Below are 24992 nucleotides of genomic sequence, written 5' to 3'. Positions count from 1 at the left end.
AAGTCAAACATTTTTAAGCGTCATATGTGAGGTTTTAGAATGACTTAGCAAACCTATCATAAAGTTCAGAGTTGCATGAATTAGTGAAAGAAATTAAAACTATCTGGATTTATACCTAAGCCCCCTTGAAAACACTATTATCTCTACATATGTGTCTGTCTCAGAGAGCATGGGTTTTGCAAGTCTAAGCATATTAATGAGTGCAACCTCTTTTTACATTGGTACCACAGAATTAGAACCACCACTCTCATCTTTTAACCCCAACATTGATCATAACCACAAACTACTGTTCCACAAGAATAATGTATTACTGTACCACAGGTACAACAAGATTGTCAAGATCTATTTCTTATGTTGATAAGAAGCAACTGTAATATCCTTTCAGCAGTATAAGGCATAGCTGTATCACAACTGCTGCATACTGTGAACACAACCAAGCTGTTGTAAACTGTATAGTTTGGGCACTGGCAGGAGTCTGGCCACAGTTGTAAAGACACTGTTAGAATACCATTCTGCATGTCCACCAACTCTCTGCATCTCTGTTGCGTTTCAGTCCTTTGTACTGCAGTTTTGCCTCAAATGAGGCGCCACTACTTACAAATGCAGCACAAGAAATGTTATCCTCTGCCCCACTCAGAGCTTCCTGTTCTGCCAACTTGCCTTTCAAAATAGTTGTACATTTCACACTCTTCTTGACAGAAAAACTTTTTTCCTCTGGAGATGTTCTTTCCTCTGGGCTTTCTTCCCTAGATTTCACACCATGGCTCAGGATTCGCAGCAGGCTGCTCTTTGTTTGCTCTGTAGGTGTTGAAAGGGAAAGAAAGGAAGAGCTCAAAGAGCTAACTTACTTACAAGTACATGCCTAGGATTTTTGAGTTCCTCCTTGGTATTCTGTCCCAATTTTAAAGGGCCTGCCTACAAATGACCTCAAACACAAAATTGTTTGTACTTTATACAACACAAAGTTGTACTTTGTACTTTCCTCAAGATGAAGGTTTCTTTTACTTCAGCTGGGTAAACTTGGTTTCAGACTGCAAGGATACAGTGCATATACTTCCAAGAGAAATATAGTGTTATGGGTGTAGTAAGGGAAATATTAGTGTAAGTAATGCTGTAACTAGTGAAACATAGATCAGCTCTTCATTCTTGCCAGATATGTACTTCCTTAGAATAAAAAGAGATAAGGGTTTAATATCTACTGTTAAAAAACATTTACAGAGCTTTCAAAACATTTTGTTAAAGTGGTTAATTTTTTATTGCAGGACCTGTGATGAAGGACAAATGAGCAGACATTTGTTTGTCTGTTTTGGCCAGATGAATAAGATGGCTGAAAGTAAAAATGAAGATAAGTTAGATTTTTAAAAGGATGATTATTTATATCATCATACTTCATTTGTTCCTACAAAAGGAATGCTTTTTGCTATTTGCAACAGGATCTTTTCAAGTTAGTGAATAAATTCTGTTAATAACTACAGTTCATTTGAGTCTTACCTGCATATAATACTTTCTTTCTTCGGGCTGGACTGTCAGCAGTCGTTTGCCAGGTTTGCTGGTGTGGTGTCCGTCCTGGCTCTTCTGAAGCACAGAACAACCTACTGCTAAGAGAAATACTCAGCTCTTCAGCATGTTTGGATACAGCTTGTTAAGTGCTTGTAAGTGGTTAGTGCTTGTAAGTGTCAAAAAGAAATTATTCCAAGTATATAACACCGGTTTAAGAAATGCTAAACTGAAGTTTTCTGGTAATTTAAATACTGTTTTCAGATGCTTCGAATAGAGCAAAATATTTTCTCTGTTATACTAATCTGCATTTCAAAGGGGAGTTCAAAGGAGGTTAAAATATTCTCAGTTTTTAAAATTATTTAAAAGTCCTTTCTTAGTTTATTTAAAAGATGTTCATTACTTTTAAGGTAACACCCTCATATCCTTTTAATAAGGATAGAATGTTCTGTAATAGCTACTTTGAATCCCAGGGGTAAGAGTAAACCTACCATCAGCAATGAAAATATCTGACACACACATATATATGCATATATATATATATATATATATATATATATATATATATATATATCTAAGTGCCAACATTAATAAAAAATATGACATTTCTAAAATAAAAACTTAAAAATATTTTTATGCTGGACATCCTACCTGCCCTTCCATACATATGAAATCATTCCTCAGCACTCTCCAATTTTCATTTATTTTACTTTATTTTTTATACCTTTACTTTAACTTACTGTTTTTAATAGATTTCTGTCTTAAAAATCTGATTTCTTTTAATGCAATTTTTTACTTTTATACTATTACTTCACAGGTAAATACACAAATATATCTGTACATAATTTATGTTTCAATCAGCATATCCCAGTGAGTGGCAATTTAGTCATGAAATCCAAGCCAGCCGTACCTATACGACAATAATTTTTCACTAATCCTTGAGATCAGAGGGAACAACTCTACCATGTGTTGGAGACAGAAAAATAATTTCCCCTCTATGCTTTAATTATTCCTAATATCTTGAGACTATTGATATATTTGAGATAATTTTGTTTCAGGCATCATGGTATTGGTGCATTTTTCCAGATTTTTCTGGAAAAAATCTGTTAAAAAAACCACCTCAAAACAACAAAGCAACAACCTTTCTTTTAAAAAGAGAATGTCAGAGGTTAAAAATGCAAGACAATGAAAAGGAGAAATGTAACAGACAGCTCTTACGCCTTATTAACAAAATAACAGTATGAGGACATACTTATTCTCTGGATAATTTTCTTCATTAAAAGAATCCATCATCAGGCTTTTGACATGAAAGGTCTTTACTTTCCCTAGATCTTTTTCTCCTTGATCAATTTCTCGTTTCAAAAGATGTATGTCTTTATTCTAACAAAAAGAAAATCGTATGTTTTAGTACAACTAGGCCTAAACAAGTTTCATTTCTGAACTGAAACTAAGCAAGTTCTGATAATAATTTTGAATAATGGCTCAGGACAGCTTCCAAATTTTGTAGACTCTTTCAGGTAGACTCTTGTGCTTGGCATTACAGCCTTTGAAATTATTCTTCCTTTCTAGGAAAAAGACAAGCATTCCCTAACTAGCCAGTTACCCCTTGAGCTATGAACAGCCATATTTCTGAATAATTTACAGAGGTCAGTAGCTCCACTCACTTCCAGCAAACAAGAAAATAAATAAGCAAATAAATAAAATACAATACAAGTTATGTACAACTGGTGGCCTGCCATTCTACAGATCACAGCTGTATCACATACTGTCCCTGGGAATGACAAAACATACTCTTCAAGGGAACACTGGAGCTGACTAAGAATCATTTGGATTAAGGAGGAGGAAACAGGAAAGAAATTCCAATGATGATCCCCTTACAACTCCCACAGGGCCAGAAGTGTAGAGATGTACAATACAGACTTTGGCACTCATCTGTCCAATATGAGCAGTGTCACACAGTCCACGCCATCAGCATCACTCAAATTGCCCAGTACACTCTGTGATACTTTTCAAGAGCTGGATTATTTTCACATCTTCCTTCTAATTGGCGTTTACAAAGTTCAAGTTTCCTGCTACTGTCTTATTCCTTGTTGTTCTCATTGTTTCACCACAACCATTTCTAAAATTTGTGGAATCAATTGTTACTTTTAATTAAAAATAAGAATATGTTTCAAATGGATGATTCTGTTAGTCTATTCAGAAATTTTCTACTGGGGATTGTTAGATTGAGCTGCTTAGTCACACCTGATAGATGACTGCTATTCTAGTCATTTTACTCATTATGGATCTCTCCCCAGTGGCTACTGTAGAGCAAACTTTTAACAAAATTGATGGAACCATTCATCATCATTCAAATTCAGCTCTGCATTCTCTCATTTTTTAACAGGATACAAAACATAGTTTCATTTTAAACAGTAACTTATTTCTGAGACAGCAGAGATCACACGTGTTTCTTCCAGAGCTGAATTTGGTCTGCATGTATTTTTAGATTTTGGGTTTCAGGCGGGGGGCTAAGGGAGGGGGAATCTGTTTCCAACAGTAGCATTACAAACGTACTTTGCACGTCATTTGGGCTTTTTTGTTGCAGTCTAATAAAATTTAACAAGCAAAAAATGTCATACTTATTGCTTTTACATCATTTTGAAGATGACTAGGATTAACCCTCTTTTTTTTTTAATAATCTATTGTAACGTGAAATCACAATAATGCAAGTTGTGGTTCCTTCAACAGCATGAAGAAGCAAATATATTTATTTTCAGATACTCACAAGAATAAACTCTGCAGTATCAGGATCAGTCAAATAAATGTTGTAATAATGAAACCGTCCCTCTGTTTTAGTAGATAGTTCATACAAAAATTTATTAGCTTCTATATCATCACAGTTGAATGATACAGTATGGATGGGAATTTTACAATGAAGATGGACCTCAGCAAAAATTATTTGGGAGGGCTGAAAATTGGAAAAAAAGTATATTAAAAATGCGGCATCTAGAAACGTATTTATCAAAACATGGTGAATTTGTAAGAATTTAATCAGTCATACTGTTGCTTATAGACAAATATAGACCAGTTAAAAGCATCCACCTTATATGGACTGTTATTTCATAATTACATAAAATGAGCTAATTTAAAACAGATTTTGAAACATTGATAAGGCATTAAGGTACAGGATGTAAATTGCAATATAATGAGTACTCTTTGTTTCTGAAGTCTTAAAAGAAATTACTAAAGTATAGGAAATTAAAGTACTGCTTTGGTGTTTATTATCACTGGATATACATAAAAATATTTTTGGAAGTATATGAGTGTAGATATTTTTAATAAACAAAATTAGTTCACAGAAAAGTTGATTCAATACCAGGAAACAAAATAGAGGCTGAGAAAATAGGAAAGCTAGTTTCCTCCTCACGTAAAGAAATAAAAATTAGGTGAAAAAGTAGATCTACCATGTCTGAAAACACTGAAGGATCTGGTAGAAAAAAATTATTCATTCAGTTCTGTAAATTCTGATAACCCTTCAGCTGTTCAGAGTACTCAAAAAGCTTGACAAATTAAGCAATATTTGCAGTATTATTGTTTGTTGCACTTTAACAGTTAAAAGTAATCTTGGCCATTTACCTCTTCTAATTTAAAAAAAGTAAAACATAAATCATAAAAGGCATTAGTAACCAGGTAAAAAGAAATTAGGTATTCATTAGTTTTGAACTTAATAAAAATATTAAAAATAAGAATATTAATAAGTGTATATTAAGCCAAATTATTCTTTGGTAAAACATTAATATATGCTTCTAGATAGAAAAACTGTGAAACAATGCAAATAAACATCCAAGAGACTGCACAAGACTCAGTACTGCAGGCATGATATTCATCTCCTACTTCTGACTTCTGACACCACTTTTCTGCATTTTCTGTTTTCTCATTTTAGAAATACCTGGTCAGGTCTCCCATCCGTCAAGAGATAAATAGCCTGAGTGTCAGTATCAGCAAGAGCAATCTGGAGAGCTTTGAGTGTATTTGTGGAACTCCCAACCTAGGAAACCAAGAAGAAAGAGACAAAGAAACAGCTATAAATACTAACAGTTCTTTGCCTCTGTTCTTAAATTCATAATGACAGTGTAGTGATTCAGGGGATAATACAGAACCAAAATGACTAATAAAATGGTGAAAACATTTATATCATGTAGCTAGAAAAATCAAAGCAAGCGTCAAAGTAGCATAAATTGCTACCAGATTGGTATTCAGTGCTTATGCAAACACACATAAGCAAAATGCTGGCAGAAGAAATCTGAGCTGTACAAGCAAAAGCAATCACTAAAAGACTATAAAGATAGGAAGATGTAAGATAGAAGATACATTCTCTTAATTTTTCCCACTGCTGCTCCTGCATGCCAACTCATCACTGTCCCTTGAAACACATATTTTACTTCACCAAATAAATCAAAAGCTCCATAAAGGAGTTGCATAAGTTTATTTCTCAAAAACTGGTAAGAGACTTCCTGACTTTCCAAATATTTTTCCAGACTCTCTCCCATCTACTCCTTGGCAAATTAATGTTAACATAATTTATATTTTAGCACAAAAGTTATCTATAGCAACAAAACATGCCCAGTAAAGTAATACTGTGCCCACTAAAAAAATTTTTGGAGTAATGCTAGACATTTTTCCTATGTATGTCATTCACATACTTTGTGATCGTGATTTTTTTTTTCTTTTTAGACTAAATGCAACTCTAAACTCACTGAAATGCATTTTATGGCTTATAGGAACCTAAAACCTACAGTTTACATCTTCAAACGTCCACCTTTCAAACATGCAGAGTAGCAAGCCTTCCAAATTAAAGGTACATGTAAAGTTTTACCAGTATGGAAAAGTGTTTCATCAAGTCTTAGTCTTTTTCTGGGGACAAAGCAAAATCCCTGAAAATATTTGGATGTGTTTTATGGTTGTATAACACCCGAATACTCCTCTGGAGGGAAGGGAGGATTGTAGTGGTGCAAGAAGAAACTTGGGATCCACATATATAGTGCATTGCAGAAGATAAACATAAATCTCTAACACCGACCCATGCATAAAAAAATGTTAAGAGATAGCATTATCTTTTCAGTCCTAATAATTGCATTAAGACTTCTTCCAGTCCTTCCCACCACCACCAAGTTCTGTTAGAAAGGATAAAGTAAGTAAATCAGGTAAAATGAAATAGGAGGTACATTCTGACAGTGTTTCTGTATAGCTGCATAAGAGTGTGTGAGCAAGACAGCTCATATACTTTATAATCCTATCTTCTAATTCACAAGCAATCCTTATCAGTACCCACTCATAAGAAATAACTAGCCAGAGACATTTTGTTTGTGTTAAATTTATCTAATACTCCTAATGTTTTAGTAAGCATCATAAAGTTTTATACACATCACTCATTATTATGTGTAAATTGGCCATCCTGGCTCTTTTGATAATGGTACCTAGTTTTGAGCTAATTTGAAACAAAACAACTTCTTTCACTTCTTTTCATGTCATGGGAACATAGGGTGGATGCTGATGATGTGAGGAAAATAATTATGTACCTTATAGTGAAAGCTGTTCATTTTAGGTTTCTCAATTGCTACTGTTACAAATGGACACTGGTTTTATCAGTGTTTAAATAACATTGACATACTTCAACTATGTGACATTACCACCTCTAAAATTTTCAGTGTTATCACATCTAAAGGATTTTTAAGGAACAGTTAGTTACTGTTTATAGTTCAGCTTCCATATTCATAATCCTGGGACCAAAGTTTATAAAATGAGATCAAAGGAGCTACTCTGAATAATAATCCAGACCACTCCTCTGTTGATTTCAGCTTCACTGTAAAGTCAGCTTTCTGATCTCAGACTTACACATACACTGCTTAAAAGAGGCTAAAAGGTCACCAGCAGATGCCAACATTGAAAAAAGTAGTCTGCTCTTGTACCATTTCCTGTACCACTTCAGATATCTAGATCTGAATTTCGAATGAAATTTATAATAAACAATTAACAATTTTATGAATAATGATGAACAAGGCCATTCCCAAATGCATATATAAGATGGTATCAAATTATGGTAGCTCAACGTATTATTGAACTTGCATGAAGCTGTACAACATATATGATTTAAACAGAGCCAAGTTTTCAAGTCTCAAGCAAAATTAACTAACCTCAGTTTTAAGTATTCGCCAACTGCTCAGTGAGGCCACACTAAAACTTTCTTTTCTCTATGTGTTGGTCTGTTAGTATTTTCTGAGAATACTGTTATTTATCTTGCTTTATAGTCTCAGAGGCATTATGTAGCTTCCCCAATTCCCTCATCCCCAGGAATTTTGTATTAAGTCTGAGGAAGAGCTGTCATAATGCTGAGGAGTTTTATTACATAAACATGAGGGGGTTTGTGTCAGAAAATATAACATGGGATACATCTGTAGCACTGGGCAACTGATTCTCAGTCCTGTGCTCATAATGTTGTCCACATTCGACACATTAGGTGGTCCTAAAGCTGATGACAGTTACAATGTGGGGGATGACTGTGGCTGACTACAAGCATTTCTACTCTGTTTCAGGGAAAAGTGCTCAGATTTTGGCCACTGTCAGAGATAGAATATTGGGTAGACAGATAGATGTTTGGTCTGGGTGTGGTTGCTCTCATGTTTCTATCACAGCTAAAGTCACCTGCCTATCTATTCATCAACAAGGACTAGAAATGCTTCTCCAGGTTGCTGACATGTTTCCTGTACCACCTCTGAGCTGTAAGTCTGCCAGCAACAGCTCTCATAACCACGCAGAAGCCCTGCAGCCAATATGACAAATTTAGACACGAGATCTGAGCACTGACATGTTTCCTGCAGAAATCAAATGGGCCAATGTCTGCATTGTGGCTACTAAACACAGAAGGCTGCAAGTTGAATTATTAATATGATTTGATAAACAGGTCCTCTGTTAAAGGGTTATTACACCTGACAGATGATATGTTGTACTCAGATCCACAAAGGTCTATACATCATATATATTTTCAGCTTACTCAAGTCAAATACTTAGTCAGTCCAAAATCACCCCAGCCACACAGAAAATGAGGAAACAAATACAACTTTGTACAAGCACGCTTTGTGATAATTAGTTGCCATATTACCTCAAGCTGTTTTATCCAAAGCCAAGCATCTTGCAAATTTTCCTCATTAACTTCAGCAAGTTTTTCTTGCCATGCCACTGCTTGGGCACTAAATTTCACAAAGTTAAATCTCTTCTTGTGTCTCAGTTGTTCCTGCAAGAGATAGCATCTGAATTTTACATACTGATAAAAGTAAGAATACTTGTATCCTGAAATACTGAGTACTAGCAGTTGTTTTAATTATTATATAGTTGATTATATGGTTACAATAATATTCAGTTACGGCGTACAGAGAGATATACAAAGACAGAGACAATTACTGCTTACATCTATTAAGGTTACTTGAACTTCCCAAAGTAAGTCTCCATATACTCGTATTTCTCAAACTACTTGAACAGCAAATGTCTAGGAGGGCATGAAACAGAGAGATGAAACTGGGTAGGATCAGAGGTGTAAGAAAGAGATTATCACTGCTTACCAAAGGAAATTGAAATCAGAAAGAAAGACATCACTTAGAGAAAGAGAACAAGAATCAAATAAAGAGCACTGGCAACGGGAAAGCAGGAAAAAAATAAGTTAGGAATTTGCTGAAGTTGCTTTTGGAGAAAAGTAGTAAGTCAGGGAAGATTTGTGCAAGCTAGTACAAACTTTCAGAGTCTGAAACCTCTGCCTCCTTTTCATCACCATTTTTGTGCAGCTGCTTGTGAAACCTTCTGGCACAGTATCTAATAAATTTCTAGAGTTGATCTGCCTAGAGGACCACAAGATACTATGTCCTATGACTGCACCTAGCTCAAAAACCTCTCTGTCATAGTTTTAATATTTTTAGTCCTACTAATGATTCTATTAATGCCAGACTGATTGAATTTTTATTTGTCAGTTACTTCTCTTAGGGCTAAAGAAATTTAAGATTAATCATGTTTTAAGAGTACCCATTTCAAATATTAATGTACGCTAAGTTGACATCATTGTAGACTTCTAAAACTAGGTGAGACAACTTCTGTCTTGGGTGTGTCTCCCAGTACTCACAGCTTTTGAGGTGCTTCTGCACTTTGCAAGTCCCATTGCAAAGTTCTGAGTCACTGCAAGATTCAATCAAGTTCAAAACATTCTACACCCTCTATTGTAGAAGTATGAACGTGAATTTAGAACACACATTACAAATCACAACATGCCAATGGAACTGGATGATAAATGAAAATGCCAAAAGGTATTTCATTGTATAGCTTTTTCTCTGTGTTTTTTTCTTGTTTTGTTTTTTATCTTTTTTTTAGGAGGAAGGTGGTTCGCGAGAAAGAACAACATAAGCTTTTTTATTTTTTAACATTTTCTCTAGCTTTTTTCAAATATTTTTATAAATGAAGCAAAAATACAAATTTTTAATTGAAAACTGAGCACATGAAGAAAAATATAAATACTTTTGTAAAGCTGCTATTTAAAGAAGTAAAAATAAATAAAAAGTGAAATAACAGCCATCCAGAAGAGATGAGCCTCCTCTAAAATGCTCCTAGCCTTCAGAATCATCACTTTGTCCTACCTGTATGAGCTGAAATATTTTTTCCTTCACCAGTGGCAGCTTGTTGTTCATAGACTGGGATGTATCAATGAGAATATAGACATTATCTTCAAACACATTACCAAAGAGCCCTCTGCTTCCTTGTTGAAGCCACTTAATCCTAGGGGAGGAACAAAAGTATCAAAACCTGTTCCATAAGATCTCTGGAGCTCTGCATATCAGAATCTAACAGGTAGGATCTTTTTATCACTGCTGTACTTCTTATTCTCTTTCCCTAAACACCTGTTAGTGTTTAGGGAAAGAGAAGTGGTATATTGCCCTTGATGAACCCATCCTGTACTTCTTATTCTCTTTCCCTAAACACTTGTTAGTGTTTAGGGAAAGAGAAGTGGTATATTGCCCTTGATGAACCCATCCTATGTCATTACATAACAACACAGGACATTTTTATTTTATAATTTCAGTAGAAATCCAGAGACAGATAAAAAAAAGACAAAACAATACAGCATCTCTATAAAGTCAATTATCAGGTTGTTTAAGCTGGGAAATCCCATGTGGAAGCAACTATAACTATTGTCACTGTAACTGTTCACCAGTCTGAACTCAGTAAATCATTTAATCACATGCTACTATGCCTCTCTTCTCAGGAAACCACTTGAGAACCTATTCTGCAAGGAACTTAAACACTTTGAAGAGCCTTAATATAAAGCAGATACTTCAATGGTTTGCTGACCTTGAGCCTTAACTACAGACTAAGTTTTACATTTTAAAGAGGATTGGAGCGTGCCTGCCAGTTAAATACGTGCGTACATACTGCTGTGCACAAAAATCCTTCCTCAGTAATGGCTGCAGCAAGTCCAAATCTGATTTCCCCTGAGAGTCATAAAGTACCCATCTACTCCGAAACAGAGATGTTTAACAGATGGAATATAATGGTCCTGGGAAAAATATTACTCATCTCCACAGAGGTTTAAAAAAAAAGATATCATGGAAACTTAAAGATCCTATTACATTTGCTACCGATAGCTATTTTGTCATTAATTATTTCCCCAAAAGTGTTTGATGAGGTCTACCAGGACTTTTTAACATTGAGATGAACCACTCAAAATAGCAAACCCATAATCTCAGCTTGGATTTCAAAAATATACACTCACTAAAACTGTTCATCTCAAATTTTCCTTTGACACTACATAAATGTTATCCTACATACAGTAAGATGAAGAAAAACTAAACGGAATACCAAAATTCTGTTTGACCCTGCTAAATGTAATCAGGCTGCTATACTTTTGGTAGGGAAGCAGCAATAAACTGAAAAATTCATCAATAAAATGGAAGTTCACATGCTTTCTTCAGTGAGAGATCTCATTGCCCTAATATACAAAACAGAGGGCAACATTTATTCTTTCTCTCAGTTTTACAATAGGTTACCTTTGTCTCCTAGTGTAGCTTTAAAAGCCAGTTTACTCTAGGGCATCTTTAGGACAGATTAATCAGACCCTCAGATTGCCTATTTTTTGGTAGATGTCCTACAAAATCTAAGAGTGTCTGTATGGCTACAGAAATGTAAACTAGACAGGCAGTTTGAGCACTGAAGTTCTCATCATGTGCGTTACTTAATAGCTCATGCCCTGACTCTGATCTAGACTGTTCAAACTTGTCTTCAACAAAAAGTTGCAAAAGATAACCATTATCAGCATGCTGTACTGTACTGTGCTACTTGGTGTTCAAGGTATCTCAAGGGATACTAGATATACAGGATGAATATTTATTAAGTTTTATTGATGATTCTTTAAGTTCTCTGCCACCCTATAGTCCCAATACTTTTTGGCAGTTCCAGCAGTAATTCAAAAATGTGCAGAATGACTTTCACATTTGTGTTTCAGAAGGAGAACAAAAGATAAAACTGTTCATCAATTTTCTTACATGGTTACTAAGAAATCCTACATATAAGATTCTGATCTAAAATAGATTTCTGGCTCAGTAACACTACTGTCAGTTTACCAACCACTTCAGTTTATTATGACAGTAAATGTCAAACATTTCAACAACCATGTAAAATAATACAAACTGAGTTTATGTGAACACTAACCTTCTTTCCACTTGTCTGAGAGCTGTCCTCATTTTCTCTTCGTACTGCTTATACTTTTCTGTACTAACATATATGTGAACTACAGATCCATCTTTCCAGAGGGTGTGTACAAACCTGTCACAGTATCTTGCATGAATTACCTTCCTCTTTGTCTCCTACAACCAAGAAAAACCCGTTTCATGTTCCAAAACACATTATTTTGCAGTGCCTTTAATATTTGGTGAACAAACTTAAATGTACATGCTTGTTGCACGTGAACAGGTGCAGAAATAAACATGAGATAGGATGGTCACAGAATTCGCTCCTAGCAAGTCAATAGAAACTGGTTTTATTCTTGTAGCTAGCAAAAGCAGAAGCTTTACCATTACATCAAACAGTGTAATGGTAAAGCTTGAGAAAAACAAATAGAAGACATATTAATCCAAATTTGTTTAAGTACCTGCAAACACTGCAGCAGATGAGACTAAAACGTATTCTGAAGACAAGCAATCTTTGCTCCACCACACAGAAATACATAGAAAATGATGGCATTGCTTAAGCCAGTCCTGATCTTTCCTTTCAGATTACATGGGAACCGGCAAGGAGTCTTTAAAACCGTCATTTTCAAATAGCCCTTTGAAACGTTCTTTTCATTACATTCTTTGTCCCAATAATTAATAAGACGATTTTAACAGAAACTACAAAACAATGAGGCCATATACTATATCATAAATTCCTCCAACAGCCAAGTTTTCAAGCTTCAAAAGAAAAAACAAACAACTCACAGGATGAGAGGAAAAATTAACAACACTCACAGCATCAGTTTGTGAAGATTCATCCTCTGGTTTAGTTTTTATGTCAACAATCCCATCTACGTGGCGGAAAATACAATCAGCAAGTGCATCGTACAGTGTGAGCTTCTGAGCTTTCAAGCCATATTTCTGCAACCACTTCTCAGAAGTCAAATATTTGTCATATACATGATTTTGTAATGGATGATCAGTTTTGGTTGCTAATAAAGAAAATACAACAAACAAAATTTCCTGTATAACGTGGTTCAGTGTGGTTATACTATTTTCAAAACCAGATTATGATACTAGAGTCAAAATTTTCAAACTTGTTCTGCTTGCTCTGACAGCATTGGAGTGAGCAGATATTTCTGAGCGATTTTTAACAGCCTCTACTTTGATTGTGTTTTGTTTTTTTTTTCTTATCACACAACTCATTGTAACAAATTCCTTTATAACTGGAAAAAAAATCCAACATCAGAAGACATTAAACAGTGACAAGATCAACATATAAAAGGAATACTCTTAATAGTTTAATTACAAAATGCCAGAAAGTATTCCTGTATAACATGTCTAAATTCAAGAAGAATCATTTGAGAAAATGAAACTACAGAAGATATAACTGAAAATACAGTTGAGTTGGTTAACATTATGTAGTGGGTTTCTGTGGGTAGGTTTTGGTAGTGGGGGAGTTACAGAGGTGGCCTCTGTTAGAAGCTGCCAGAAGCTTCTCCTGTCTGGTGGAGTCAATGCTAGACAGTTCCAGGACGGACTTCCTGCTGCTGGCCAAGGCCGAGCCAATCAGGAGTGACAGTAACGCCTCCGTGATAACATAATTTACAAACAGAAAGCCATTCCGCCAAAAGAATTCCAGCCAGGGAAGAGCAGAGTGAGAACACGGGAACAAGGTAGACACCAAGGTCAGTGCAGAAGGAGGAGCAGGAGGTGCTTCAGGCACCAGAGCTGAGGCCCTTGCAGCCCGTGGTGCAGACCATGGTGGAGCAGCTGTGCCCCTGCAGCCCATGGAGGACCATCTCTAGTTCTACACCCTCTTTCAAGCATTTTCAACTGATACTGAAGAAAACTGGCCTCTTTTTTTGTCTGATCTGGTATAACTGTTCTTACGTTTACCCTTTCACATCATATTGTCTTACAAATTTTTCCAAGGGCCGTCTTAAGGTAGGGCACTGCACATGTCTGGATACTGGTAATAAGATAGAGGGCTCTACACTCACTCATCACTATCTTGATAAAACAACTAAACCAAATAACCCGGTAGTGGGTCTCATAGCAGCGTGAATTTGTTTTGTCACACTTTAATTTTGGTGGACCTGGGTGGTATAAATGTCTATTCCATTTAGATGCAGCTACAGTGATAACAGCATTGAGATCCTGAGCCTGTAAACAAACCTATGGAAGCATCTACTGCCCTTACCCACACAGAGATCAGCCAACATTAAGGCACATGCATGGTTGGAGCCTGCTCATGAAAATATTTGCTTTATGACTGCCTGTGGTCCTAAAAACAAGTGTCACAAATGCACTCACAGAATTTTAAAAAGAAAACTGTTGTTTTCTTTTTTCCACATGCTTTGTGTAAAAAGTCCTGTCTCAGTTCAGGTAGCCAGTGCATTATCTGGAGTGTCAGCAGAAAAGTTTACTTTTTTTCTGTTTCTTCTCCTGCAGAACATCACAGTGTTCAGAACAAACTACATTTTGCAGCAAAGTATTTTAAACAGGAAGGCAAAATGTGGAAGAAATGCAGGCAAACTGAAAGACTGCAGTTATTTGGATGAACAGGTAATAGTCAAATAATGCTGAAGAACTGACCAAATAAATCATACTGTTAATTTAATTTCTTTTAAATTATTTATGAATTGATTATATATGAAGGCAAACACTAAAAGAACATTAAAGCTGCACAGTCAGGAACATACAAATAAACGCTGAAATTAGGACTGCTCTTGCAGTTTTATTGTGGTCTCTTGGTTCATATCTATTACAGAAGAGCTGTTTAATTTCATATGGGAAGGCTTACTAACTCAGAAGATGATATTATCAGTATAAAGAACTGTATTATGCCTTCACAGAAGAAAAAACTCTAGTTTTAATCATGCAGAGCTATGTTATGGACAGAAATTCAAACCCAGCAGCAAAGAAAAGTTTCCAGCTTCAAATTATCATCACCATCCCGGTCACGTATCTTAACACAGTTCAAGTTCCTGACCAACTGACAGCACAAAACATTCCTCAGCAGGTGATCCAGAAAGGAGCATCTGGTCTCAGCCTCCATCTAGCCAAAGTAAAAGCAATTGCACTGCAAAAACAATACTATAGCTACACAAAATCATCCATGACTTATGCTAATTCAACTTGAATCTTGTATCAACTTACACAAAAAGTACCAGTAGACACTGCGTAAGTATTTTAAAACCAGGGTGAAGATTATAGGCTCTGACAATCATGGCTATGATCCTGAAAATCCATCCCCTTGATTGCAGTCCAATGCTGAAGCAGCCTAGACTCTACAGATTCCTAAGTTTTCAGTATTTAAGTCTTCTCAGTGTGATCATTCTGCTCCAGAGCATGTCCAGAGAATCTCCATCTTAGAAGGGCTGAGTAGCACCTCACCATCCCCTATTCAAGCCTTCCAGAACTTCAGAAACCAGCTATGCTTCTGTCTCCAACGGTGTTCAACCCACAATCAATATGCACAGAACAACAAATGGATCAAGTTCTAGGCTAAACACAGTGGTGGGAACTATTAGTTTAATGAAAAATGTAGGTATTCCTCCAAGTTTCTTAAGACAAGATTTGTCAGAGCGCTCATCCAGAATTGTTTTCAGTCTTCTGCCTTTGATTACAATTCAAACTCACACTTTTTTCTTTTTAGAGGAATGAACTGGGCCATCCCAAGATGACCATGATGGGAGAGGGATGAGGTACTTCCCCAGCACTGTGTGGAATAAAATTAAAGAATTACTGGCCCAGGTAGAAAGGGAGAGACTACAAAAACCAAAAAGAATTTTCATATCTTAAAATGCAGAAAACTTGTAAACCTAATCACTAGTGAACTAAAAATGTTGTGTTTCACCTCAACCTGTTAAAGTTCAGCAAGTTTAAGCCATAATAAACAGAGATTTGTATTGGAAAGTTTCAGGCAACCCTAAATTTAGATAACAACTATAGATGTTACCTGTATATAGACATTTCTGAGAAAACCATCCTCAAATTGATGATTAATGAAAACTTTTCACAAATAAAATACTGATCATGAATATAATGGTAAGTCTCTGAAAGAAACATAAATTATACCATCTTGAGAAGCAGGCTGGTCAGATTCTGATAAAATTTTCTGAACTTGTCTCACTGTATTCCTGGCTTCCTCCAACTCCTTCCAGATCAAAAAGACATCTTCACGGACACCAGCTACTGCAAAAGAAATCCTAAATAGAACTTGACATTTTGATAAAATTTCCACAATTTATAACTCCTCAATTATTACAAAGTCATTGGTATATCCAGATGTTGCCATATAACTTTGTTTTCTTGAGGTCCCATTGCAGTGACAAGTGCTGTTTTCTGATAGACTTCAAAACCCCAATTTTGGAAGTTTAAAGAGAAGACATTTTCAACTCTCTCAGTTTCCTTAAAGTACATTAACAATTTTATTTAAAATTAAACCTTCACTCCTGAAGACTATGTGATGAAATTTTGCTAAAGATGAGTTTATTTTCATCCCAACAATTCTCAACAGTCATAAATAAATGTTAAAAGAAAAAAACTGCTTTACTATCAGGCTATATTGTCAAATAAAAATCAAAAAAAAGGAAAGATGCAAAGCTAGAGCTGAGATAAGGTTTTCTTAATCTCAACAGACATGTTTTTCTTTATTAAAATAATTAAAATATGTATTTATTCCATAGAGTACAATTACTAAAATTGAGTCACATTGTATATCTAAGCAGAATGTTCACTACTAAAAATGTGTTAAATTGGGTTAGTCTCAGAGATTAAATTGCAATAGCACAACGCAGAGAAACTGTGTGTACTGTTACAGCAAAAATTTGAAAGAAACTGAATCATCAACTAACCTAACCACAAATGCAGGCTACAACCTGTTGCAGATCACAACCTATTAATGAATTGCACATAAAGATGCTGAACAAGGCAAGCTATATCTTATCATCTAGTGGTTCAGTCAATATACAATGGTGGTTCACTGTATGAAAGATAAGACATGCAAACTTGCCTACTAAAGTAAGTTATCAGTAAACAAACAAACCTGATCATTTTGTTCTTTGATAAACTTCCCTGAAATAATACTAATACGAAAGTTGCACAAAATAAGAACTCAATTTTAATTGTGAAATGCTCTCAGTTTCCAAGAAATATTTTGAAATGTGTTATTGTACACTGCCACCTCCTGGGACCTTCCTGCATTTCAAAAACATCTGTCGCAGCCATTAGGACAAAGATCAACGTTTCCTAAATCACAAAAAGCTTTAGTAAGGCAGATCATTCCACAACATAAAACACAAAAGGGAGAAAAAACCTCCATCTGTAATCATTCCAAAAGAAGTCGACTTTTCTTTTAGAAACAATCTCTCACCAGAAATCTGAGCACCAGCAAAATTCAAGGACGAACAGATCTAGAGATTTTCTGATGAGTACTCAGCCACTGAATGTGTAAACATATACCTTTGTCACAGTTAAAACCACAAAACACATGCATTCACACCACACATTCACACCTTATTTATGCTGCAGCACAGTTAAGTAAAACTGCATGCACTTTCAAAGTAAGTACCTTTGATGACAGTATACAGGACAAATGCAGGCACCAACAACTGCACATTATGAAATTCCAGTTGCTTAGAAAACCTTTTTTGTGGGAACATTTTTTCCTGGATTCAATTGGGAGAGAAGGCTGCAAGCAGTGATATCCACAGCAACTTTCTCTCTCTACATGGGAAGCTCTCCTCCACAACTGCCTTGGCCTCTTTTCCTCTACAGCTAAGGAGGAGTGGAAAAGCTGTGTCTTTCGAAACTGAGCCCCCCCACATCAAAAGATACATACACATGCAGTGCATAGTATCTTCCAGGTGGCTCTCAACCTGTGGCCTGTCCCTCAAAGCACATCACTGGTAAATGACCAAGAAAGCACGAACCTCACTTTGGTTTAAATTCCCTGCACTCACACCTCAGATGTGCCATTTTTTGGGGACCACCAACCAAAGAAAGTCACTCCTCTAAATGGTGCAGTTTCCAACCAATCCAGGCCCATGATCTCTTGTACACCTTCAGGCATTCATGTTCCAGGAAAGACCCTGTCTTACAAAGATCCCTTTATCCAGAGAGGGAAAGGGCCCTCCTGGTCCCCCCCTGCCAAGAAGCACTATCCCGCTGCCCTGGCTGGCAGTGTAACAGCCACACCCCTGGGGAGCCCCCCGTTCTGATTCAAAAACCACCACACTGCAATGGCAGGAGGGTGGCCACCAGTCACGTATTAGGGAGCCAGCCAGAACACCCCGCAGCCTGTCCCTGGCCAAGCACAGTCGGTTCTCCTCAGCTCTCCCCACAGCCATCGCAACCCTGCAGAGCACCCCACGCTGGGTAATGTTCCAGGATAAGGAAAGCTCTGAAAAAGAGGAAGAAGATGAGGAAGGATGTGGAGACAGCATGTGGCAAGAGGCAGAAGCATTTTGCTGACACCAGAGAATTGAGAAGCAAGATGGTGGGTCTAAGCAAAAACACAAAACGCTTGCACAGGTACACGGAAACTCATAACTGCCCTCATTTCCATTCCCCAGTTATTTAACAGTCAGGCAATCTTAAAAGAAGCAGCTTCTCCACACCTACCTCCCTGCAAACAAACTCATCCTGTTCAACGACTCACTGTTACATATTTGATTTTCATGTTGCTAAGAAAAAAAAGCCCATAGTTCAAAAAAAAAAAAAAAAGCCTACAAAACCTACAGTATCTTTGCAACATGTGGCAAATACCAATACAGAAGCAACTTAGGGAAAACAAAAGCACTTCTTACTTTTCTGGTTATAAGACTTAGACCGTGGAAGACAGGAAATACAAATATAATGGAATAAAATCTATTTCAAAATTAATTTGCTGGCAAGGCAAGGTGGGAAAGCTGATTATTTCACAGCCAGTCCTTTCCTCAGCCTCTATGTGGCAGTAGAACATAGCAATATTCCCTCAAGCACTGATTTTTAAAATCCTCACTTAGAGGGGTATGAATGAAGGCACAAAAGAGCACACCTTTTATCTCTGCACCTGCCAAGTCAAGCAGTACTGAGTCCCATTCTGCCCCTTTCCCACTGGACAAAGGCACAAAGCAAACGAACTTTGAATCCCATGTGGCATCGCGGAGCAGCTATCTGCATCACTCTCTACACATTAGCAAAGAGGTTTGCCAGGCCAAGGCTGCTGAGACTAGACAAAGCACATGCAAGGAAAAAGCAGAGGCAATTATCTTTGCTACAGCTTCTAGGCAAAGTAGCTACTCTTCAGTCATTATCCTGGCTCTCCAAAGGGAGGCTTCAATCTTTCCCACGTTGGTGTACATAAACAGTGCAGAGTTCATTGACTTCAATGCCATATATACAGTGGGATGACAGTCTTAGGCTTCCCATTTTTACACACAACAATCTGAAATTTTCCCTGTGACTATCACGTAAATGTGGAAAATCAAGTACACCTAAGAATACAGCCTTACACGGTTCACAAGGAGGGCAGACACGTGCTTGTTTGGATTTATCAAATCAGTAAAATACTGATTTCAGTCCATCTGCATTTTCTTTACACATGCAAGCTCATCTATTCCACCACACAGAAATACACTGCACAGAGATTTACTGTTTCTATTTCAGCCACTGAGGACCGTCTATTCATTTCAGGATCTAGTTCAAAACACCATTGCTTTTCAAGATCTGTGTAGCACTTATATCCCTGTTACTCCAAGAAGATGACACAAATGTCTCCCTTTTCAGAAAGAACCTTTTTTCTCCACAGCTTTCACCACTTCTTGCCCTCTGTGTCTTCAAGTTCCAACTTAAATGTCATCTCCTTTCCCTTTACATTTTAACTACATAACAAAATTGCTTAATTCTGCAGCTTTTTGCAGACGAATAAACTGCACAAAGAATGTAGTCAGAAGTGATAACAGGAAAATTAGTGCTGGATGAGGAGATATCATCACATTGGTGAAATTAGGCTTTATGTAAAAGCATTTCTCTGCCTTAAGTAAATCTGAGGCTGCCAGCATAAGGACCTTAATTCTTTACTGGCTTACACCTGTTTTGATCTCAAGTACCCACTCAAAATGAGTGTAAAAAAAATTCAAATTTGGCAGTTTCTCACGCTTGCTTTCTAAATGACTGCTCAAGATGCAAAACAGGGGAGAAGGGAGCTCTTATCTAAAGTTTTAAATAGTTCACTTCTGACTTGTTTTGGCTAGGCAAATGAAAAAAGAGTGAACATAAAGATATCGTGTATTTGCAAAATGCTGATATGCAGTGAATACCCAGAAAACTATCCAGTGTCCTTAAAACAGCTTTTCCAGTCCGTAAAACATGATGATGAGTTTCACTTTCCAGCTATTGCATTTGTGGTGCAAGAAGGAACATAATCAAAATATTCCTGTGCCTCTCCTTATTTTCCAGAAACACCACATTTGGATGATTAAATCTCTGGTTCATTCTCTATTTATTTCCTTGTATAGTTTATGCCACACATCCAAGAACCAGTTTCAGAGCCCATTAGTGAGTAATCGATGCTTTTATTTTTATTGCCTTATTATTACACCCTTGAAGGAGTTTCTGAAACAACAGACATCAGACACAGACCAGAATAATGTCTTGAATGTGTTTTCTTTTCTGAAAGGACTTTAGATTCTGCATACGACTGAAACACTGATTGGCTGCCAGTGATGTCACGACTGTGCTTGTAATACCCAGTAAATGCAGAAAGCTAATTGTGTTCCTTTTTAATGTGTAAATTCTACTCCATAACAGCAATAAGACACAACAGACAATGCGCTTCAAGGGGATTACTGCCCCTTTGAGTGATTAAAGCTATTCAGCTTTCAGCTTTAGAAACAGTGGTGAGGAAGTAGTTTCAGTCATACAGGAGCTCTAGGCCTACCTATTGAAACAGGCTGACTGCCCTGGGGAAGAGGGAGCCAGCTCCCCCCATGCACACCCCCAAATGTGGTCCAGCAAGACCACGGCAGACTGAAGGTGATCATTATACTGCTCTGAATTAGTATGAAACGAGAGATCATGTTTCGAAGCAGACTCTGCTGTTGGTTTCCAAACCCTGCACGGGTGAGGTTTGAGTGTCCCTTCACAAAGCAAAAATCAGGTGAACCTCACTCTTATTTCTGGCCCCCCACTATCGTTCTTTCTCTTGTACTGTTAAAATCACAGTCCTAGTGAAGGATAACTTAGTACACAAGGAACTAGACTACAACTCAAAAATGGCCAGTTAGTCCAAGACTGGCAAACAACCTTATATGAGCCACTAAATCCACCTTAAGCCACACATTCCCAAGCAGTGAGAAGAGGATAACACTGTTGTATCTTTGGGGCAACATTAATGCCACCAGCATAATGGGGATATGACCTATTAGAATAAAGAGGTCTGATGACTCCTGATATCTCAAGAAACCTTTTTTTTTACCGTCCTGCTAAAAAAAGAACATCAGATTTTACACACAAACTTCATTTCATATCACAAACCAGTCTCCTCCTGACCTGGCTGAAACTCCAGTCCAGTCCACCGAATATTTACCCAGAGGAAGCAGCACTGTAACTAGTAAGAAACACACTAACAGCTTTCTGCCCAGCTCCACCCTGCAGTGAAACTGTTTATTTTGGTTGTTTCCTACCAGGGTTTTTTTCATCTATCCTCCCACAGCCACCACCACTTTGCACTGCCTTCTATATGGCCACTTTACTGTGCTTGTAGCCTTTCTTTATGACAAATTCTTGAGAGGAGCAAGTGAACCTTGTGTTGATTTGGTCCCCTTACACAAATTTGGTTTATATTGATGCGGCTGTTGTATCATATGGTCTTCCGCACTACTTCTCTTCCTTTCTGCCATTTCTCTATACATTTCCACAAGGTCACTGGCATAAGCACACCAGTACTATTCTTCATCTTCCTAAACAAACGATCTTCTCACTTTTTTCACTTCTGTCTCATTCTCACATGCACATCCTCTACTCTCTTCACTTCTCTCTTTTTTTGCCCTCTCTTTGCCACCCACAGAATTTCCATTTGACCAGTCCTGTCCTCACCCCACCCATATCTACAGAGGGTTTTTTTATTTTATACTCAGCAAGTGTCCTGTATTACATTTCTATTCTGAAATCTCACTGAAAATATCATTATAATCTTGTGTTTTAGATTGTCTACCTAGTGGCATTCGCCCTTTCAGTTTTCCGGAGTTCAGGGCAATTAGACCTTTTCCATCCTCTTCATATTTTAATGCAGCTCCAGCAGCTTGTCTATAGTCTTTCTTCTCAGCAAAAGCATGGAATCTGTAATACAAAATGAGTTTCCACCAGCACACAAATTACATAAACACTTTCCTAATTTTAAAGAGATGTATGTCACACATGCAAGAGCATAGTGGTGTACAACTTCAGAATTATTTGCTAATCTATATCTAAACCTTCAACTACAATGAGGTAATGAATATTATCAAACTTTTTATATACATTTCTGTACCTTCTGAAGTCTTCTCATGTAGAACATTCTTTCATTTGGGTATTACTTACTCCAAGGCACCTTACTTTTCAATTTCCTGGAAATCTAATTTTAATTAATGCTTTTAACATGCTGAGCAGGCATGTAATTCGAGATGTCTGAGATGACACTATCACCTTTTTATCAGATTATCCTCCCAGTTGAAAGCCTAACAGGAACATTTATTTCATTATCGACATACAAATCAGGATGACAAACAGACTTCATTTACCCTCACTGTCAAAAGAGAGAAGCTCTCAGAGCAGGAAGAAGATGTGTTTCTAAAACAGAACTACACAAAAAAAAGGCTCAAGCCATGAAAAGCCCATGAACTGGGCTGCTCCTATGGGAAAGCTGACTTAAACTTGTAGACAGTTATTGGGCAAATAAATATCTGCCGGCAAGATATTAATTGACCCAGTGAGTCTCTGCAGCAAAGCTGGACTCATGCAAAAAGAAGACAGTGAGAATCATATCAAACAAAACAATTCCTCTCAGCTCCCCTTTTTGCCTCTCTCTTTACCACAGAAGAAACATTCACTTTCCTTTAATAAAAGAGGTAAAAACTCTGCCAAAAGGAAATGAAGGATAGTGACTGGGATAGTGACTGGCAACGTACCTGGTAGCATGGAGGTACCACAGTTCTAAATGACCACAATCATTTTAAATGCACATGAGACCAGAGCAAACATAACACTTTCCCACAGTCTTGTTTTTGGCAGACACTCCATCTCTTAAAAGCTACTTTTAAACACAGATGGTTATGAAAGAGCTAAGTAGCTTCCATCTTAACAATTCTCTGCTGTCATTTTGGAGATTTCTGGTGTTGGAGGTCCTCCCACTTTTGCACAAACAACAGTAAAACAAAAAGAGCTAGCAGCCATTTCACAAGTCTGTAACTTTTTGGTGACTTCTGTTGCACAAACACCTACTGACTCCTACTGCCCTCCTGCTGTTCAGCATGAGTTTGGTATTGTGGGGTTTTGTATTTGTTCATTTATTTTCCTTATTTTGATATCAGAATCAAGATTTAAGTAATCTTATCCCTTTCTACTGAATGCTGATTTTCACCACATGGCTGACTCCCAGGATAAAGTAGCCAACAAGCCATGTGGAATATATCAGTTTCCACCAATCATACCAAATGGATGCTAGAGAGCATGGTACAGAACTGCTTTTCTACACAACCAGGCCAGATGAAGAACACCTCATCAATTTTCTGTTACTCCATGAACCACCAGTTTAGGACAGGCATTTCCTTTTCAGTACATGTCTGTATGGCACTTGAGCCAAGAAAACTCTAGATCCTTTTCTGGTGCCTGTGGATACTACCAATGTACAAATAAATACAATAAAAACTTGGTTTAGTTTATGTTATGAACCTTTCCCCTGAACAATTTTCCAGACTTCAAAAGAGGGGCAGACAACAGACGATTTAGGATATAAAGAGGGAATGGCCTTTCTGCAAGCCAGTGAGAACATACATGGAAAAAGACAGTCTGTTTAAGTAGGGCCTGCATTCTACTCATGTCACTTCCCCCAATTTCCCCCAATCACTCACTGAACTGCTTTGTCTCATTTTCCTCATGGATTATATTTAGATATGTTCTGATGCCATTCCTATCAGCAAAGCACTTTATGAGTACTGAAATCTTTACTGCCCTTCTTTGTCATACCTGCCAGAGGCCAAGCGGCTCAGCTCCTTCAGAAAAATAATAGTTTCATCTTCCCTAGCATTGAAAGACACAGTGTTGATTGGACAGGGGCCATCAGAAACCTTCTCAAGGAGTAGCTGTTTTGTGTCCACTGGAACATCACCCACAGCAAAGTAATAAACGGCTTCAACCTGTCATTAAACAGAAAGAAAAATGGCAACTGGAAGATATTGTTTTACATAAATGTCTGGCACGTATTCAAGCACTGTCCTGCGCCATGTATTGGTAAGAAAATTTGGTAGAACCGACGCATTACTTGGGCGATAAGATTTTCAGACCTTTGGTTCTTCCTCTCATTTATGCCAATAATTCAAGTGAATTCCATACAAAATTTCCTGAAGTGAGAAGAGAACCTGACCCACAGCTCTCGCGTCTGATTCTGCCCAATGCAACACTCTTTCACCAGAAGTTAACTGAAACCAAAGAGAAGTGTAAGGAAGGACAAGGCTCTGTGCCACATTACACTTTTATGAAGAAACACACTTTGTTGGTGCCTTGTCAGGGCTGAAAATCTGGAGG

General features: G+C 37.2%; 1 protein-coding gene across 15 annotated transcripts in view; it reads right to left on the bottom strand.

Moving 5' to 3' along the window:
* VWA3B (von Willebrand factor A domain containing 3B) overlaps positions 1-24992 on the bottom strand; it is a 72548-nt gene that overhangs the window by 31534 nt on the left and 16022 nt on the right. For 8 of the 15 annotated variants that reach the window (XR_004355603.1, XM_032680678.1, XM_032680689.1 and 5 more), the window contains 12 exons: positions 24435-24604; positions 22387-22550; positions 16305-16421; positions 13017-13213; positions 12223-12377; positions 10155-10293; positions 8639-8770; positions 5429-5527; positions 4265-4447; positions 2750-2877; positions 1492-1598; positions 661-798 (listed from right to left, as the gene is read on the bottom strand). Coding sequence is in view for 14 of the 15 variants with exons in the window: in XM_032680678.1 (XP_032536569.1) it covers positions 661-798; positions 1492-1598; positions 2750-2877; positions 4265-4447; positions 5429-5527; positions 8639-8770; positions 10155-10293; positions 12223-12377; positions 13017-13213; positions 16305-16421; positions 22387-22550; positions 24435-24604 (1729 nt within the window). In the remaining variant the exon portion in view is untranslated. The remainder of the gene's footprint in view (positions 1-660; positions 799-1491; positions 1599-2749; positions 2878-4264; positions 4448-5428; positions 5528-8638; positions 8771-10154; positions 10294-12222; positions 12378-13016; positions 13214-16304; positions 16422-22386; positions 22551-24434; positions 24605-24992) is intronic. The other 7 variants (XM_032680683.1, XM_032680687.1, XM_032680682.1 and 4 more) reach the window with 7 other exon arrangements.

The sequence above is a fragment of the Chiroxiphia lanceolata genome, chromosome 2, assembly GCF_009829145.1.
Source record: "Chiroxiphia lanceolata isolate bChiLan1 chromosome 2, bChiLan1.pri, whole genome shotgun sequence".
NCBI classification, from domain to species: domain Eukaryota; kingdom Metazoa; phylum Chordata; class Aves; order Passeriformes; family Pipridae; genus Chiroxiphia; species Chiroxiphia lanceolata.
The sequence above is the reverse complement of the archived record's forward strand: the minus strand, read 5'-3'. Positions and strand labels throughout refer to the sequence as shown.